The sequence below is a fragment of the Apteryx mantelli genome, chromosome 21 (assembly GCF_036417845.1).
Source record: "Apteryx mantelli isolate bAptMan1 chromosome 21, bAptMan1.hap1, whole genome shotgun sequence".
Taxonomy (NCBI): domain Eukaryota; kingdom Metazoa; phylum Chordata; class Aves; order Apterygiformes; family Apterygidae; genus Apteryx; species Apteryx mantelli.
In genome coordinates this window covers 3,420,745-3,437,930 of record NC_089998.1, presented here as the reverse complement: position 1 = coordinate 3,437,930, position 17,186 = coordinate 3,420,745, and the positions used below count along the sequence as shown (strand labels likewise).

At 48.9% G+C, this 17,186-nt stretch overlaps 1 protein-coding gene across 1 annotated transcript in view; it reads right to left on the bottom strand.

Annotated features, from left to right (window-relative positions):
* GPSM1 (G protein signaling modulator 1) overlaps window positions 1-5,620 on the bottom strand; it is a 79,686-nt gene extending 74,066 nt beyond the window's left edge. The window contains exon 1 of the mRNA XM_067309151.1: window positions 5,520-5,620. Coding sequence (XP_067165252.1) covers window positions 5,520-5,578 — 59 coding nt within the window. The 5' untranslated portion in view covers window positions 5,579-5,620. The remainder of the gene's footprint in view (window positions 1-5,519) is intronic.
* Window positions 5,621-17,186: the final 11,566 nt, after the last annotated feature.

Here is a 17,186-nt window from a genome sequence, read left to right as displayed (position 1 = left end):
TGCAAGAGGCGCTGCTCCCTAATTCCCTTTGAAAATCAAAGGGAACAGATCCCTAGTTAGCTGCATCCACCAGGACAGCAGAAACTCATTACACACAAGATGGCTCGCTCATGGCACAAGCCGGCACCGGGCAGCACAGCTGTGACAGGACCCGGCCCGGCAGGAGCCAGGCTGGGGGCGCTCGGCAGAGGCAGCCAAGCTGCAGCTCCTGGCGCCAGCACCCAACCGCGACCCAGGGGGAAGAGGCTCCTCGGTGCTGCCATGGACCCCGAGGACACAAAAACCTCCTCTGCCCACAAGCCTGTCCCAGCCAGGTTCCCACCAATCTCCAGATTTTAGGAACCCTTTCCAGACTGGCACCCTTCTCCCTTGTTGGCCATGAGCTCTTTCAGATACCTTCCCAGGAGAGAAGGTATCTACAGGCTAATGCAAGAACAGCTAGCAAGAGGCACCAAGTTCCCTTTTCATCCATTTGGCATGAATCCCTTGTACCACGGGAAATATTCCAGGATAAAGACTCCAGGGGGACAGCTCTCGCCCCGAGGGGTGAGACATGCCGAGCAGGATGTCGGCCCTACCTTAAGTACAAACCAGCTAAGCCAGAACAGGGGAGGGGAAAAAAAAAAAAAAAAACACCCACGGTTTCTCATACTAATTTGTCTTACACACAAACACAAGCCAAATCAGCTCCCAAGAGAACAATTGTTTGTATTGCAGCAGCACCTAGAGGTCAGACGTAAGATGAAGATCACACCACGCTAGGCGCTGCCCTGGGATGAGATAAACCCCCTCCCCAAAACGCACACCGGCCGGTTAACAGCAGAGACCAGAAGGAGAAGGGAAGGAGAGCTGCTCTCCCCAATCCCACAAGGTGGGATGCAGAAGAATTAAATGAAATGCCCAAGGTCCTGGGGAAACCTGTGATGAAGCCAGAAACTGAGTCCCAGGTCAAAGCTCAAACAGCAAGGGTCCCCTCGCCCGCCACGGCAGTGGCCAAGTGTTCTGCTTGGCTTGCTTTGGGGATGACCACATTCTGCACAAATGTTGAAACTATGAGCAAGTTATTCAAAATGTCCCAAAACAGATGTCAACAAAACCAATACTGCATGCTAAGCTATCATATAATTTTTGCTTAGGCCACCTATTACGCAGCACAGCTATTTTAGAAGTGTTTGTCCTCTTTTTTTCACATCCTTCTGCCTAAAGGAGGCTGATGGCATAGGCCTACAGAAGAAAGATTTCAATTTTTAAGAAACCTCTAAAATATTCTCAAGTGTAATAATCAAGCAGCTTCAAGTACAACCTATATGAGTAAAGAGAGGCAAAAATGGGTCATCCCCAGCTTCCTGGTGGCACAAACCACCATATTTTCCCCTGTGATGCTTCAGTCAGCCCACACTTTGCCAAGCTGCTTGTCCAGGACAGACAGCATTCAATCACACCTCTCATAATGCTGCCATTTTCAGCACGAATATCCTTACCTGGAGAAAAGGAGGGAAGAGTTCTGGCAATTTGGAACATCGGAATAGGGGGATAGTGGGAAAACCTGCCAGGAAGTCAAGGACACAAACAGCAGGTAAAACAGCCTGCAAACTCAAACCGATTCAACCCCTGCAAGCACCGTATTTTCTACGGAGGTCCTGCTTACACAACAGCTTTCACCTGCATCGGCTCCGTGTGTTTTTATAAGGCAGAGACATGCAAGTAGCTGCTTCCCATTTACCCACGCAGCCCTCCCATGGGAATCGGCACCCAGGCAGCCACGCAAGCACCCGGCAAAGCCTCGCTCCCCGCTGACGTGTGCGCCACCGGCGCGGCTGCGGAGCAGCCTTGGGCGCGTTGCAGCGCAGCTGCGGCAGCCTGGACAACCTCCGCGTAGCTTAACCAGCCGCACGCTCAGCCAGCTGCTCGGATGAGCTGCCGAGCCTCTCCCGAGCCACGTAGCTGCAGCACAGCAACCAAGTTGACTAGTGTAAAGCTATTTCCAGAGTCTGCGAGAGCTGCCATCACAGTAGATCAGAGGTATTTTTGGAAATTCAAAGGATTCCCATCACCTGAGTCTCTTCCCAGCGCTACAGAAGAAGTAATCAGGCTCTTTCTCCAGCATCCTCCCGCAAGCCACCAGCTCTCCTACCTTTGGGCTCACAGGAGCTGCAGACACGAAGCCCTTTGTCACCAAGCTGCCGCACAAATCCAGCCCAAGGTAATACAGAGCCAGTAGTTATCAGCAGAAGGCTTATACGCTCGGCTCTTTCGGTGCGATTCCTCATGAACAACAAGAACTAGATCTGCTGGTGATGCTAATTTTCATCTCTGCAGGTAGGCAGATAGAAAATATTTATCTTCTTTCTAAGAGGTGGTATTTAATTGCATCTTAATAGAAAGTAATACTGCCACACACGACATCCTTTTTCTCTTGAATAAACAAAGCACAACACTGCTTTCAGCAGAAGTCCATTCTTTTTAAGTTTTGCAAGTTTGCTTTACCAGTACTAGTATCTGGAAAACGATCAGACTGTTTCATGGGGAGCCATTGCACTAAATCAGTGTGAGCCATTCCAGAGGGCAGACCACCCCAATGACGAATACACTGCTATACATAACATTTCCTCCTATCTTGTCTTGCTAATACAGGTTTATCCTGTCTTGACCCACGTGCTCAATTACGTCCTCTCTCGCTGCCTTCTGCGCAAGGCGGCCAACAATTCTTGCATCTCAGTCTGCCATTGAAGGATAAAAAAGTTGCCTTCTCTAGAAAAATCCATGGTGCTCGAGAGCACTGTAATTACCTGACACTCATTCAGGTCAGGTACCCGCTATAGTGACATTAATGAGCAAGACAGAGACGGTTTATGCCACAGTCAGAAGTTAGTAAACATTAGAAAAGCCAACTGGTCCATTGAAAATATGTAGCACTGCCAGGGAAGACAAAGAAAGGAAAGAGAAACGGAGGCCCAGGAGGGAGGCCAAGGGACAGAAGGAACAAGATGTGCTCGCAGATGAGTTTTCATGGCCAATTTATGCACTTCTGGTCTGATTGACGCGTTATCTAACATCCTTTCCATGTGGGATCGGTCAGATCTGTGATGTCAAAGCAGCACTGCGATGCTCTTCCCGGAACATGCCCATACCTCGCTCCCAGGCTTAGAGATCTCCAGAGCCTCCTTTTAAAAGCAAAGGGCCAAATCCAGTGGAGGTCTGTGGACCCTGGTGGGCTCGCCCCCAGCGCGAGCTTGCTGCACACACGCCCGCAGGAACCATGGCCCAGGGCAATCGTTTGATGGACTTGGTGCCGGCCAGCCAGGTCAGACTGCCAGCATGTAAGCAAGAGAGGCCGTGGTGCGCAGCAGCAGCAAAGAGCGCGGCACCTGCTGCACACGAGCATTGCACAGGTCCTGCAGCCCACATGCTACCAAACCAAAGTCCTCAGATGTTACACACAGCTGAGTTGGAAGTATTTAAATTAGTACCAGATCAAAAACCCCATGGAAAGAAAAATCATATACAGAGCTCCGCCTGCCAGCACAGGCTCGTGTGATACTTGCTCAGCTCGAGTTTATGGATGCAGTCACAGAGCTTGACCTTTCCAACAAGCTCTGCCAGAGAGCCCAAGCTCAACACCAGGCACTGGCAAATGTGGACGGGCCAGTCCTGGAGACAGCGGCAACTGCTCAAACACCTCCAAAGCCCTGTACTTCCAACCTGTCTGCCCCGGACTAATGATTGTGCCACACCAAAAGCAATGAAATAAATGGCATCAGCAAGGTTAGTAAGAGCCGACGAAGAGCTGCATAAAAACTTTTGCAAAAACGCATACTACATACTGTTGCTATAGCAGAGTTGCTCCTGACTTGGGTGTCTGTAAAATAAAAGGGTTTAGCAAAGTCAGCACCCAGATCGTCTGCTGGCAGCTTAACAGCAGCGCAGATGCCTCTGTTGAGGGTGGGCTGGATATAGGGAAATACCAAGGGATGCAGTGAAGTGAGCAGACGCTTTCACTTCACTGCCTCTTTGAGACACACTTCCTTCCGCTCCATCATCTTCCTTGAGGTAATTTATCTCCCCTCCCTCCCCAGCTAAGAGGTCCGGGGCTGCCTGCCCGCCCAGCAAGCCACACGGCTCCTTTCTGCAGTCCTAACACCTCAGCTACTGCAGTGAGCCACACCAAGGAAGACCTTTGATTTCACTGCTGGTCATTACGGGCTTCACCACCTGAAGGGTCAGAAGTGCCTGAGCTTCCGCCAGCATCCCAGCCAGGCCTGCTGCCTGGGCTTGACAGGCAGCTACTTCAAGCTGGAGGTTTCTACATGGGGCTACAAGTGAAGTTCAGAAAGAAACTAAGTTACAGCCCCAGGGAACAGTGCAGTAAAGACAGGGAGGCTCCATTTTCACGTACTTTCGAGGCCTGCAGAGCAAGTCTGAAAAACACAGCGGGGAATTTTAGCAGCACGCTCCCTCCCAGTCTCAGCCACAGGAGAGACGCTGGACATTTACCCCTTCCCTTCTATCCTGCCTTCGCTTAGCAGCTGTTAGCGGGGTTCACTGTGCTGCATGTGCACATGCTAGAGGTATGAAACCCCCACCAGGATTTCTTTTATAAGAAGGACCAAAGTTTATTTCCCAGAAAGTTTTCAAGGAAAAGAAAAAAGAAAAAAAAAAGGATTAAACCTGCCCAACAGCCAGTGCATTTCTCTGCAGCTCTACCAGGGCAGGCAGGCCAATGGTTTTAACTGGGCGTTCTCTCTTCGTTTTCCCAGGAGTTGCTACACAATGTGACAAAAACAAGAAACACCTGCTGTCCTAATGAACCAATACTCATTAAAACTAGACAACCCACTAGCTGCTGTTCAGATATTATTGCGAAGCACGCAGACAGAGTTGATGAGAAGCTACTGTACTGCAGACAGTTCAAATGTCCCCCTCCCCCTTTACTCCAGAGACTGCATTGCCCCCACGTCTGACTACTAGAAGAAAAATAAAATGCAGTGAGGACAAGCAGTGTGAATAACACCACTCCAAGAAACGCTGTAAGGCCTCAGCTTGACTCCACTTCACCAGACTTTCTTTTTTAAAAGCAGGAGCAAGAGAACAGGCAAGACAGCTTGAAGCTCCTGTACCCGGTGTTCATGAAAATCTCCAGCCTTCTATGAATTTGTGCAGCGCCCGATTTTAAAGCCGAGACTCGAAGTCTCTGCAGTGCGACCAAGAGCCTCCCATGCAAACGCCCAGCGCAGCCCCGGTGTCGGCAGCAGCCTCCCGAACGGCAGCAGCCGGGGGCTCCAGGCCGGGGCCGAGGAAAAGCACAGTTTCCCTCTCAGCAGCCTCAGCACCCTGCACGGCGGCGGCGGGGGGGGGGGGAAGCTGCACCGGGGCGCACCCCCCTCCCCGGGGGGGACCCTTTCGCCCCGCTCCCCCGGGGGGCTGCTCCTCCCTCTGCCCTCCGCAGCGCGACCGGGGCCGGGCCCCGCTCGCCCCCCCCGGTTCGCCCCCCCGGCTCGTCCCCGTCCCCCCCCGCTCACCTCGAGTAGAGCCGGCGGGCGGCGCAGCGCGGGCTCTCGGCGCCGGGCGGACGCGCCATGGGCGGCAGCCCGGCACCGGGCACCGGGCGATGGCAGCGGCGAGGAAGTGATGCGCCGAGCAAAGAAACTCGCGGGCAGGCCCCTCCCCGCCGGCTGATGTCAGCCCGCGGCGGGCAGCGGCCCTGCCTCCTCCTCCTCCTCCCCGCCCGGTCCGGCCCGCGGTGCTCGGCGCTGCCGGTGCGCGGCCCCAGCCCGGCCCCGCCGCGGCAGACGGTGGCACCGGGCCGGTCCCCTACACACGCGGCAAGGCGCTGACACCGCGCTGCACGTTAGCACAAGGAGGGTAGCCCAGCATTGCTGCTTTCTGACCCCCCTACCGGGGGAATGAAACCTCTGCTTTGGCTTCCTGAAGCCCTTTTGTCCCGGGAAGTAAGTGCCTACACCTGGAGGCAGGTGGGATGAGCGGCCGAGAGCAGGTCCTCGCTCAGCTGCTCCCATTGCATGAGTCAGAGGGTGATGCCCTCCTGGGGCTTCTGCACCAGGTGAGGCTCGTTGGCACCGTGCACTGTCGGCCAGGCCCCAGGTTTGAAGAGCCAAGAGTAAGGAGCCAGGCTCTTTGGGGGTGAGGAGTCTGCTAGGAGAGAGGATGTGTCACACTGGCCCACAGCAGCTTTCTTTTCGTGGTAAGTGTGTCATATTGAAACCTGGGGACTTCGCTGCTTGTGGTTAATCAGGTATCTAGAGATGGAGGCAGGTCGTCTTCAAACATTGCACCCAGCTCCTCCTGTTTTCCTAGGCCTGCAATGCTGCTATAAAGGTTAGTGGGCTGGTTGCTCAGCCTGGCTCTAAATTAGTACTGCTTATCCAGCAGCACCAAACTGAACACCGTTATCCTCCCAGACACCCCAGAGAAGTGCAAGCATAAATTACGGCTTTCAGCAGATTCCAGCAGCTCGCTCTCCATTCACGTCAGCCCCGGGAACCTGTGGTCAGAGGGACCCAAGAGCTGTGCCCTGCTTATTAGAGCATTTCCCTCTGGGGACCTGCACAAAAGCCCCTCTCAAGAGCAAGCAGAGATGCTGCTCAGTGAAAAGCATCATCAATAACACCCCAGTAGCTAACCACAAAAGCCTCTCTCCCGAGAGCTAATTGATTGGGCATTTAAATCCGAAACAAAACCCATAAACAAGCCCTTATCCATGTCCTTGCTTCAGTTCTCAATTTGCTCAATTCTCTAGCTAAACTAGAGCAGCAAAAGCTGAGACCACCATGCTGAGAGCCGCCTCCTAGCCAAGGAGGCGCACCAGTGGCCTGGACATGCTCCATCCCACTCAACAGAAAGGGAGCCCCCTCCATCCCCCCCAAACAGCCAGCTGAGATAGCCGTGCTGGGGGGACGGTGGGCAAGCCCACAGGCCAGGCAGCGATACCATGCTGCTCACTAGCTAGTTTTCACCCAGGCTTGTGGTTTCACTGAGAGCAACAAACATCCTGGCACAAACAGCTGTTTGTGAATGTGTGGAAACGACTCGCTGTTCAGCCCTAAGAGAGTTTGGTAGATCCATAGAGTGTGTTTGCCCTCCCTTCTTCCCTCCCAAGCTCTCTTCAAGATGAGAATGCTACTGCAAAAAATGAAAACCAGCTGCTGTTGCCTCTGGCTATGGCCCTTCCTTAACCGCAGGAGACAGAGGGTGCTTTGCTGCACCAGGCCCGCAGCACTTGGTCGGCATTTAATGAATGTGGGCAGATGGAGTAATTGCCTTTTAGAGAAACAATGCTGGAGAGGGGAGCAAAAGAAAGGAGGGTGGAGGCCAGCTTCCAGTTTGGGCTCACGCCAGGATAAATGGTATTGCACAGAGCTCTGAGCAAATGGGTCACCCACACGCTAATGCCACAGGAACTGGTGGGTCAAATTCCCTGGCCTGGGTTGCGCAGGAGGTCAGACTAAGATGAGCATAATGGTCCCCTTTGGCCTTAAAATTCATGAATTTGCAATGGATAATTTATCATCTGACAAACTCAGCTTCTTTTTCTTCTTGTAGAAGTGGCAAACAGGTCACAATAGATTTGAATTCATTAGATGAAATAATTCAATTACTTTGCTGTGGGTTGGGTTTGGTTAGCCCTACATATTCATGCCAAGAAGCTCCCTGCAAGTACTTGGACCTTAGCCACAACTCAGATCTGTTGCTCAGCTGCAATGAAACGGGCAAATTACATGACAGCAAAGAGAAAGAAACCCCAACACCTTAAAAATGTCACTAATCCAACTGCTGAATTGTGTCCACATTGCATCATGCAGTGGAAAGCACATGGAGCAATTAGAGAGACTCCAGATGAATGTGTCAGACATGACCTATGGGGAGAAAGGTATGAGAAATCGATTTGTTCAGTTTAGGTAAGATCAAGAGGAAATGGAGTATTAATCTTTAAATATGAAAAGGGCTGCTGCGCCGAGCAGCGAAGAGAAGGGAATGGATCGCAAGGAAGGGGGTCGGGTACAAAACAGGGGGGCGAGGCTGCATCGCAGGTGACACAGAGTGCCTGTAGACAGTCCAACATTACTGACAAGTAGAATTGACAAGTAGCATCTCCAATGGCTTTTTGCTCCTTACATCTTAAGGCACCACTAATTCCAAGAAAAGAGCAAGGCCTATCAAATTACTTGCATCATCTTGTTCTTCCCAGTTACTGAATGTCTCTAATCCGAACATGGACTAGATATAACTTTGCTTCATTGATAAACACAGGCAGGATCACAGCACTAAGCAATGGTATTGCAGGATTCTTAGAATTTCTTAAGCAGTTTTTAATGTTTCTTTTAAAAATTGATATCCAAAGCTATCACAACACAATACAAAAGAGCTCCACCGCCTTGATGTCTTCATTGTCCAGACTTTAAGGAGTTGGGCGTTCCGTCCAAGCACTGAGGTCTCTCTTAATTAGCATGGAGTCTTTTGTGCGGCTCCTGAAATGGATTGCTGCTGGCCTCTGCTGGGGTTTATGTGCAAGAAGAGCAATGTAATTCAGACTTCAGATGCTGGCAGACCCGAGCTGAAGTCACTGTCGAGCTGGCACTGTAGCTGACAACTGTTACTAGCAATAGCTGCAGTTAAACACCGTCACCTTAAACTGCCTTCTTTCTGTCTGTCTGTCCATCCCACTGGCAGATTCTGACAGCACCTTGCTATGGTCCAGCTTTCTGGAAAAAGTTTGCTGTATTTTTTGCTAAATTCCTTTAAAAGCAGCCTGCAAGGAAAAGCAGGCTATGTTCTGTGTTTCTGGGGATGTAGACCAGGCTATCTTCTCTTGTACCTTTTTGAGCACAGCTTCCTATGACAGAAGGCCCAGGTGATCTCAGCGTGTAGGCAGGTGCATCCAGTCTCACAGGCAGTATTTTAAGTCATAACTCACTTGGAACAAGTTTGACAGAAAGGCAGCAATTTTGAAGATAGAGGGTCCCTATGAGCTTCTTGGAAAAAATATTAGGATAGATGGAGGAGAGAGACCTATTCTTGTCCCAGCCGAGAGAAGGGGCAGCGATAACTCCAGTGTTATTACGTGGCTGAAGATGCGCGAGGGCAGGCAGCAGAAGGGGGCTTGCTTTAGAGCTCACACTTAACTAAGAGTCCAATCACAGGAGACAAATCCACAGGAAAGCAGGCTTTCATCAGCAGCACTCGCAAAAAGATTACGAAACCATTAGCAAGGCTGAAGGTTGACCGCTATCAGACTGGAGAAGGAAAGAGAGACTGTAAACGGTGTACTAATGCATGTACAGACAAAATAGATAAACCAGAATGGTGCAGGGATAATAATAATTTCCCTGTCCCCTCCCTTCACATTTTAGGCAACTCGGTGATCTTAGGCTATAAACAGAATAGTACCAATTTAAATAAGCCAACCTAAAAAGAATCACACAGTGAAACTAGGGAAACTTTGACCTGGCTTATATAAGGTGGTTTTACAGCTGTGAATTTAAATGGAGATAAAGAGGTCTGTGAGGAAGTTTGCACCTTTTTTTATACCAAATTACTTCAGTGGATGTAACTTCCTTATGTGACCGGGCTTATAAATGCTACTTCAAGTTTCAGGAAGTGCACAGAGTACTCTTGGTAGTACACATAGATGCAAATTTATAATTAGCAAAATACCTTTGGGAGCAAGAGTAGTAGCTTAAAGTGAGTAGATGTGAGTAAGCAAGCAAAAAATGTGTATCAAAAGCAGTTTTGTGGTAAGGGAGAAAACCAAAGGGTCAAAAAGTTGTAGGAAGAGACAGGATAAGCCATGCTAGTGCACACAAGCTCTTTTGTACCAGACACGCTCTAATATGCATGTTCTGCATTGCTGTTTATATTTTAATATTAAATACAGGGTAAGAAAACCACAGATGTCAACAGACCATGACATAATGAACAAGTGAGTTTTCTTGTTCCGAGCACAGACCTAATATCTACATCACCTCTGCTCTCCCGCACCAGGCTGGGCCATCAGGCAGGTCATTTGACCTTTCAGTCTTTGATTAGGTCACTCGATGGTGAGGGCAGTCCAGCCGCTTCTGATTTCCCAGGCGCCCCCACGGTTCCTCAACACGGGGCCAGCACAAGTGCTCACCCGGCCACACCGAACCGAATCAGAGAACTGATCCAGGTGAAGAACAACCCAGCAAACCAACTCTCCGCGCGCAGGGGGTATTTTTCAGCTGGACTGGTTTCCTTCCCAGTTTATTGGGCAAGTGTCTGCACAGATGCAGGCACACGACCAGGAGCAGGGGACTGGGAGGGAGGGGACGATGGGCAGCGTAGCCTTGGCCAGGGCTGCTGTCTTGTGAAACATCACCCTTGGTGATGCCATATGCTGGACTGTAAAATGGAGATAACAACACAACAAATTTTTACCTATTCCTCCTGGGGAAGGAGTGAGAATTAGTGTCTGAAGATCTTAAATGTATTAGTGAGCTGTGAGCAAAGTTGTTTGAATAAGCCTGAAACCAGTGTGAAGACGGCTGAGAGAGGTATTAGACTTCTTAAAGAAAAAGAGAAGAAAAGAAATGCCCCGGGGGGGTGTGAGGGCTGGTGTGCAAGTCAGGGCCACACACAGTCTGTCTGAACCAGGAACATTTGCTTTGGCTTTGGGATTTTCATAAAATTTAATTACATGAGCTGCAACAACAGCCTGCTCAGAACAGTCCAGGGCCGTGCAGGGAACTCCTGAGGGGACACGGGTGGGTTTCAGCAGGAATGTTTAGCCATTCCTGTTATTTAAAAAAACATATTAAGAGGAATCGGGTTCAATGTCTTTCTTTGGGGAACAGAACCCTGCCTTAATCTGGAAGATCTAACGGGTCTAAGTAAAACTGCTGTGCTGCAGAGCTTTGCTCAGGACCTTGAAAGGACTGAGAGTTTTCAAGGGCTTCTGCAATCCTTCCTTCTGCTGAACCTGGTCCTAGGGCAAAAACTCCTCTGCTTGAAGAGTGGGATTCGGTGAGGAAACATTATTTCCTCTCCAAATAGAAGCAGAAGAGATTATTACGACTTGCAGATAACCTGTAATAGAGTCACAGCCGGCAATATTATTCATACGTGAAATACGGAGGATCATCTGAGAGTGAAGAGCTGCTTTGCTGACCATGAAAAAAAGCTTTTAAAAAGCACCTGGAGCCCAGAGGCCCAGGAAAAGCTCTGAGGAACGAGCTTCTCTGAATAATTCAGCAGTGTGCGGTGCAGCAGGCTGCGAGCCTGGAGGAGCGACACTGCAGAGCAAAGACACCCGCTGTGGGGCTCGTGCTCGTGTGCAGGGCTGTGCTGCCCACGCTGCCCGGTGGTGCGGCAGCTAAGATACCTGTTGGGCAGGAAAGCCAGCGGCAAAGCCCTTCCCAGAGCCTGGAAGGCAGCGTGGCAGGTGGGCTGTTAACTTGCTTTCTCCACGCCAGGGCCAGCCCCTCGTGCCCACCCCTATCTCCTCCTGATACGGCATGAAAACGCACATCAAGAGCTTAGCGCTTTTCTTGTATGGTTGGCTGTATGCAGCAGTTCAAGATTTGGCCTTGCCAGCTTTGTACATATTTATACATCCTGTGCCTCTGATCTCCCTCAATTTCCTTTTCATTAATAGTCCTCTCAGTCTCAGAAGAGGCAGAACTCATCCGCTTCCGACGGCTTTCAGGCTGGACGGAAAATGCTTCATTAAATAAGTAGCAAGAGACCCTTAAAATTCTCTTGCCCTCAAGACCGTAGCTTGTTTGATGCAATGGAGAGGATAGAGAAAGACAGGAGACTTGTTTCTTCCTCCCATTCCCACCCACACCGAGGAGGGACAGTTTCTTTTTCCCTGTCCAGAAGCTCCAGTCTGCCCTGGCCGAGAGACTGGCGCATCCTGACGGGAACCTGAGGCGGGTTCCCACCATGCTGCTCGCTGAGCTCTGGTTTCATGGTCATCTCCTATGGTCTGGCGTTGGCCTGCTTGCTCAACGGGGAGTTTCTAGGCAAGGCGCGGAGGGGCTGTCCTAACTTCCCTGTGCTAATCTCATGTATGGCTTGCGTGCAAAAAGCCAGCGCCTCCTCTTCAGCATCAATGTTTCTCTTTACCTGAGAGCAAAATCTCTCTGTACAGAGCACCTAGGAAGGCGCCTGGACTCGGGAAGTTTCAAGCATAGGCAACGGGTGCGTGTTGCAGCATCGGCCTGCTCCCGCGCGCCAGCCGCCTCCTCGGCTCTGCCCTGGCTTCCTTCTCTGGGTGCAGCTTGCAGAGGCGAGGGGCTGCTCCAAGCCAGCCCGCCTGGCACCGCGGCCTCAGCGCTGCTCTGCCCAGCGCGGGGTGCTCAGGGTCTCTGCGGACGCGCTCGCCCTCCTGCTTTCCTGCAATCACCCCCAGCTGCCTTGCAGTCAGTGCTTCAGCTCCCGAGCTTCCCGAGCTTCCTGAGAGCCGGGCTGACTAATGGGCCTGGAGGGAAGGTTGGAGCAGGCTGCAGCATCCAAGATGAATGATGTTTGACAGCCGGCCGGGGGTGGATGCGAACAGCCATGGCACTGTTAATTGCCTCTCACACATGCCTGCAGGTCTCCCAGTGATGTTCTCAGCCAGCTGGACATGCTTGAGCAACGCACGGATTTCTACCTCCTTTTCATCTCTTGGTAAATTCCCACCGCTGCTTGGGGGCATCTGCTCCATGGAGCCTCGTGCAGGAGCATTTGACAGCCTGCGAGGTGGCTGCTTCAAAAGGACTTCCGAGGACTTGCACCAGACCGCCATCGAGGTGATGGGACTCTCTCTCGTGGCTCGTTCGTGCGCTGGCTTTTTTCAGGGCTTGGAAGACCTGAATGGCGGCAACAGGAGGCTTTTCTTGGAGGCGTTTTATCAAAGCTTTAATGCTCAGTCAAATACCCCAGAGTTCATGGTCACGATCAGCTCGTATTTGCCATGATGGCAAAATCCTTCTTTTACCAACTTCAGATTCCAAAAGTCAACATCCAAGTAACCAATTTCTCCTACTGAAAGTCTGGAAAAACCTCCTGTTAGCATTAACTAAAATAACAAGTAATCTTTTACTATACTTGAAGACCTAGGGGAAAAATGTGCATTTTTGTGAGAGGTTTTCTTTCCTTTTTAAATCGTGCCAGTTGGTAATAACGTTAATTACAAGCAAGCGTGTTTGGGTTTGTTTTAAAACAGACTGTCAATATTTATGCTTTAATCATGTTGCTTAGCTGAGGTTCTTAAAGTGCTTTCCAAACACTCAGCATGTAACAGACAGGGTGTTTTTAACTCGCCAAAAATTGAGACTCGGAAGCGGAAGGAGCAGAAGGAGATGGCTAAAGTAACTGTGTCGCCAGCGGCACGGTGAGGTCACGGAGGCTTCTGCGGCAGAGACAGGCTGTGCAGCCCCTTGCAGTCCCCAAATCAGCGTTTTGTGACAGGAAGCACATTCTGCTTTCAGCCAGCGCTGCAGTCTAACCACACAGCCCCACGTCTACACACATCCATTTCTTAATCAGCAATGAAAGCAAATGCAAAGCTGTCACCATTTACAGCCCGATTCTGCTGAGTGTTTATGGCAGGATGCACAGTGTTTGTTTGCTGGTTTGTTTTCCCCTGCATTTCATTGCAGGCAAGTCTGTACTTATTATTCGAATAGACTATTAGGATAGCAGTAAACAGCATTTTCCAGAAGTAATGATTTGTATTTTAGGCCAGATAACTGGCACATAGCACGCTCCTTGAACCCCTAATGCTGAGTTTTAAACAAATCGCAGAACACCAGGGAAGTTTCCAAGGCCTGAAAAGAAGCTAGTAGTGAACTGAAATGTTTTAGAAAAGTAACTGGGGTCACCCAAGTAACTTTAGCTTCATTAGTCTGATACTGATGCCATGTTAATACAGGACACAATCAAAGGACCATGCAATGTCAGTCCATTGCTCCAGAACACTGCTCATCAAACAAGCAGTCTTTCTTTCGAGGAGATTATAAATTCAGTTAGTAAACGTAATTCTGCTGACATAACAAACTTCTGCAAAGCAGTTGATTTAATCTCGCATGACATTCTGTTAAAAATAGTACTTACCAAAATCAATGTAGCTTATATTAAATGGATGGAAAATTGGGTAACATGCATCTAAAAGTCATTATCTGTTGGGGGAATTTCTTGTGTGTCCTACAGGGTTTACTCTTGGTACAGTGTTACTCGACATCTTTACCACTGATCTGGAGAGTGAGTATAAAGTCATTACTGGTAAAGTTTGTGGAAAATATGAAATTTAGAGGAACAGTAGCAAATAGTGGGTGAGCTGAAATTACTTTGTTTGGTAGGGTGGGACTCTAGGGAGCTGCATGCGCTCTAGCACAGCCGAATATCACCACATCTCCGGTTCAGATCACATGGACCTGATGAAACTCCACATGCTGAAAAGCAGTGGCAGTGAAACGGCTATATGGGTACCAGGAGATAGCAAGCTAAGTGCAAGACCACAAAGCAGTGCTGCAGCAAAAAACATAGATATCCTCGCATGGCTAAGCAGGGCACCCTCACATGGAACATGGAAATGGTATTATTTCTGCGTCCTGTAACTGGGAGAACATTCCTGGTGTTTTCATGTCGGCTGGTGCCCCCACTTGAAAAGCTCAAAAAGGTTTAGCAAAGAGCTGCAAGACTGATGCAAAATTTGGAAAACCAAGAAGCTCATTTGATTTAGCTTTCTTAGAAATGTTTAAGATGTGGCTTAATGATAGGTGACAGTTACTTTTACAGACAAGAAAATTCATGGTAATAGAAAGTGGCACAATGAAACCCTGTATCCAGAACTTACCGCCAGACAAATTCAGACTAGAAATAAGATGTGATGTTTAAGTGCAGGTAATTAAACATTGCAACAACTAACTTAAGAACCGAGTGCTCCGTTACTTGATATCTGAAAGAATGGTGCTTAAAGAATATGCTGCAGCTCAAACGGAAGTTCTCAGTTTGATGCAAAATTCATCGAGTGAGAGTGTCTACTCTGTGTTATGTCAGAACTCTAATTAGACAATCTGGCTCTGACATCTGTAAGGCCACTCTTCTTATTTTACCTATTGATTAGTTCTATCTATTGTTATTTGATATTTTTTCTGGGTTGGTAAATGTCAGCATTATGGTTGATGTGGCACTCGTGTTTTTATTGTAATATGTACTGAAATATCGATCACACTAAGTGATTAGCAGCCTGTATTGCCTAAGGGAGAAAACAAATGTTAGCATTTGCTCAAGTTGTCTGCTGAGATCAAACATTTGTCTCCTTTGCTGACCGCAGCCTGAAGGCTGCCTGAAGGCTGCGTTAGCCTCCTGGAAAGAACATAGTCCTGATTCTGAAGGAAAGGTCTGGGAGCGGCAAAGCACGGTGTTAGTCTGCATTTACAATCCCATCCCCTAACTTTCCCTGGAAAAGCAAAGGGAGCTGAGGTAGTGGCTTGGCTCCTCAGAACAGTGCGTCTACCTTCCGATTGCTGCTTTTGACTTTCACTGGAGAGCTGCTAAATGGTGCTGTCGTAGAAACATAAAAGTGGCATCTGGGAACCTTTCCACTCCTGGCTACGCTCAGGACAGCACACTTGTATGTGGCTAGGTCTCTACAAACTTACTACGTTTCTACCAGACAGCATAATTAAACAAGTCCGGGTTTTCCTACCGAACTCTTGCGTATTGGTGGCACTCCTTGCTCGTAGTGGTTCAGCCTCTAAATAACCATTGCTTCCAGGTGTCCAGGATCCATTTTTTCTATCATTGAAGTCAGGCGTAACATATCCACCAATTTCACTGTAAGCAAATAGAAATTCCTCAGAGTCGGTTTCTCTACTTACATAAACTGGGATGATGCTATTTACAGTAACAGGGCTGCAACCAGTTTACATCAGCAGAGAATTTGGCTTTCAAACCTATGTTGTATTTATTTTCCATTGGAGATGGGTATGCAGCTAATATCTATTTTCCTTTGCACTCAGCTACATATAGATTAATTTGGTCAATAATAAGACAGTTTACAGTATTATCTAGAGAGGGGGAAAAAAGCCCAGACAAACAAGTGCCAGTCAGAGTCAGAAATGATCCTGGGTTAAATGATTGTGCTATCTGTCATCCCAGGGGATAGCAGCAATGAAACAGTGGTAGATCTGAGGGCAACCTGACTTGACAGAGCATAACAAAGCAAAAGACAGTCTCTTTTGTTAGCTGATCCTGCTGCTTCTCCACTGACAAAATTTTAGATTGGGACTGGTGGTAAAACAAACATAATCAAAGGGAAATCAGGTGGATTTATGAGCAGAGAGTCAGTGGCCCCAGGGCATGGCATGTTCTTACTAAGTGAGATATACACAGCTCCTCTACTCTGATAATCTATTGTAGTTGCCTGTGCTAGTGTCCTAATGGGGACTGAGCAGTTCAGCTTTGATACAAGACTGCTGTTGTACATCAGAGATGAGCTGTCATGGTGCATCTGTGCATAGCATAATACACTAGCTTGCCCAAGAGTTTCCACCTAGGTAATTAGATAAAGCTTCTCACTACGTCATTGCAAATGATTGCTTGCGGGTTTGTGATAAGTGGCCTGCAAATAGCTGAGTGGAGATAAAGAACTGAAGGTAGGATTTTGAAGGACACTGACGGTCCAAAGAAAGCACTTTGGAGAGGAAATTCTGCAAAAGGGCAGAGGAAGGTCTGGCTGATAGCATTTGCTGTGCAGGCCGGACTTTAAGGCAAAGACACAAAGGCAACAGTAGAGGCAGGACAGGAGGACTCAATTCCTCAATTTTGATTTTGATCAGACCGTTTGGGTTTTGAACAAAAAACTCCCCCTGAAAGAAGAGACTGAAAGCTTGTCATTCTTGATAGCTGTGTTTGATGCTCTGTTGAAAGGTTGAAGCAGAACAAAGTAACGTTTGAACAGAGAGCTGTGAAGCACAGGGTAAAATATGATTTTACCCTGAGATCAGAGCGTACAGAGGCTGTAAGTCTTTGCAGCCAAGGATGCTGTATTCTCCAACTCAGAAGGAATTTCCCGTCTTGTGTTTGACGTCACCAATATACCCACATGCATACTAAACTGCATATTTAAATCCAGCCACGCTAAGCCCAGGACACACGGTGAGTAAGGAGATTCTGAGTTGCATTCCTGGATACGAAGGAGGCAACCTTCTTAAGTG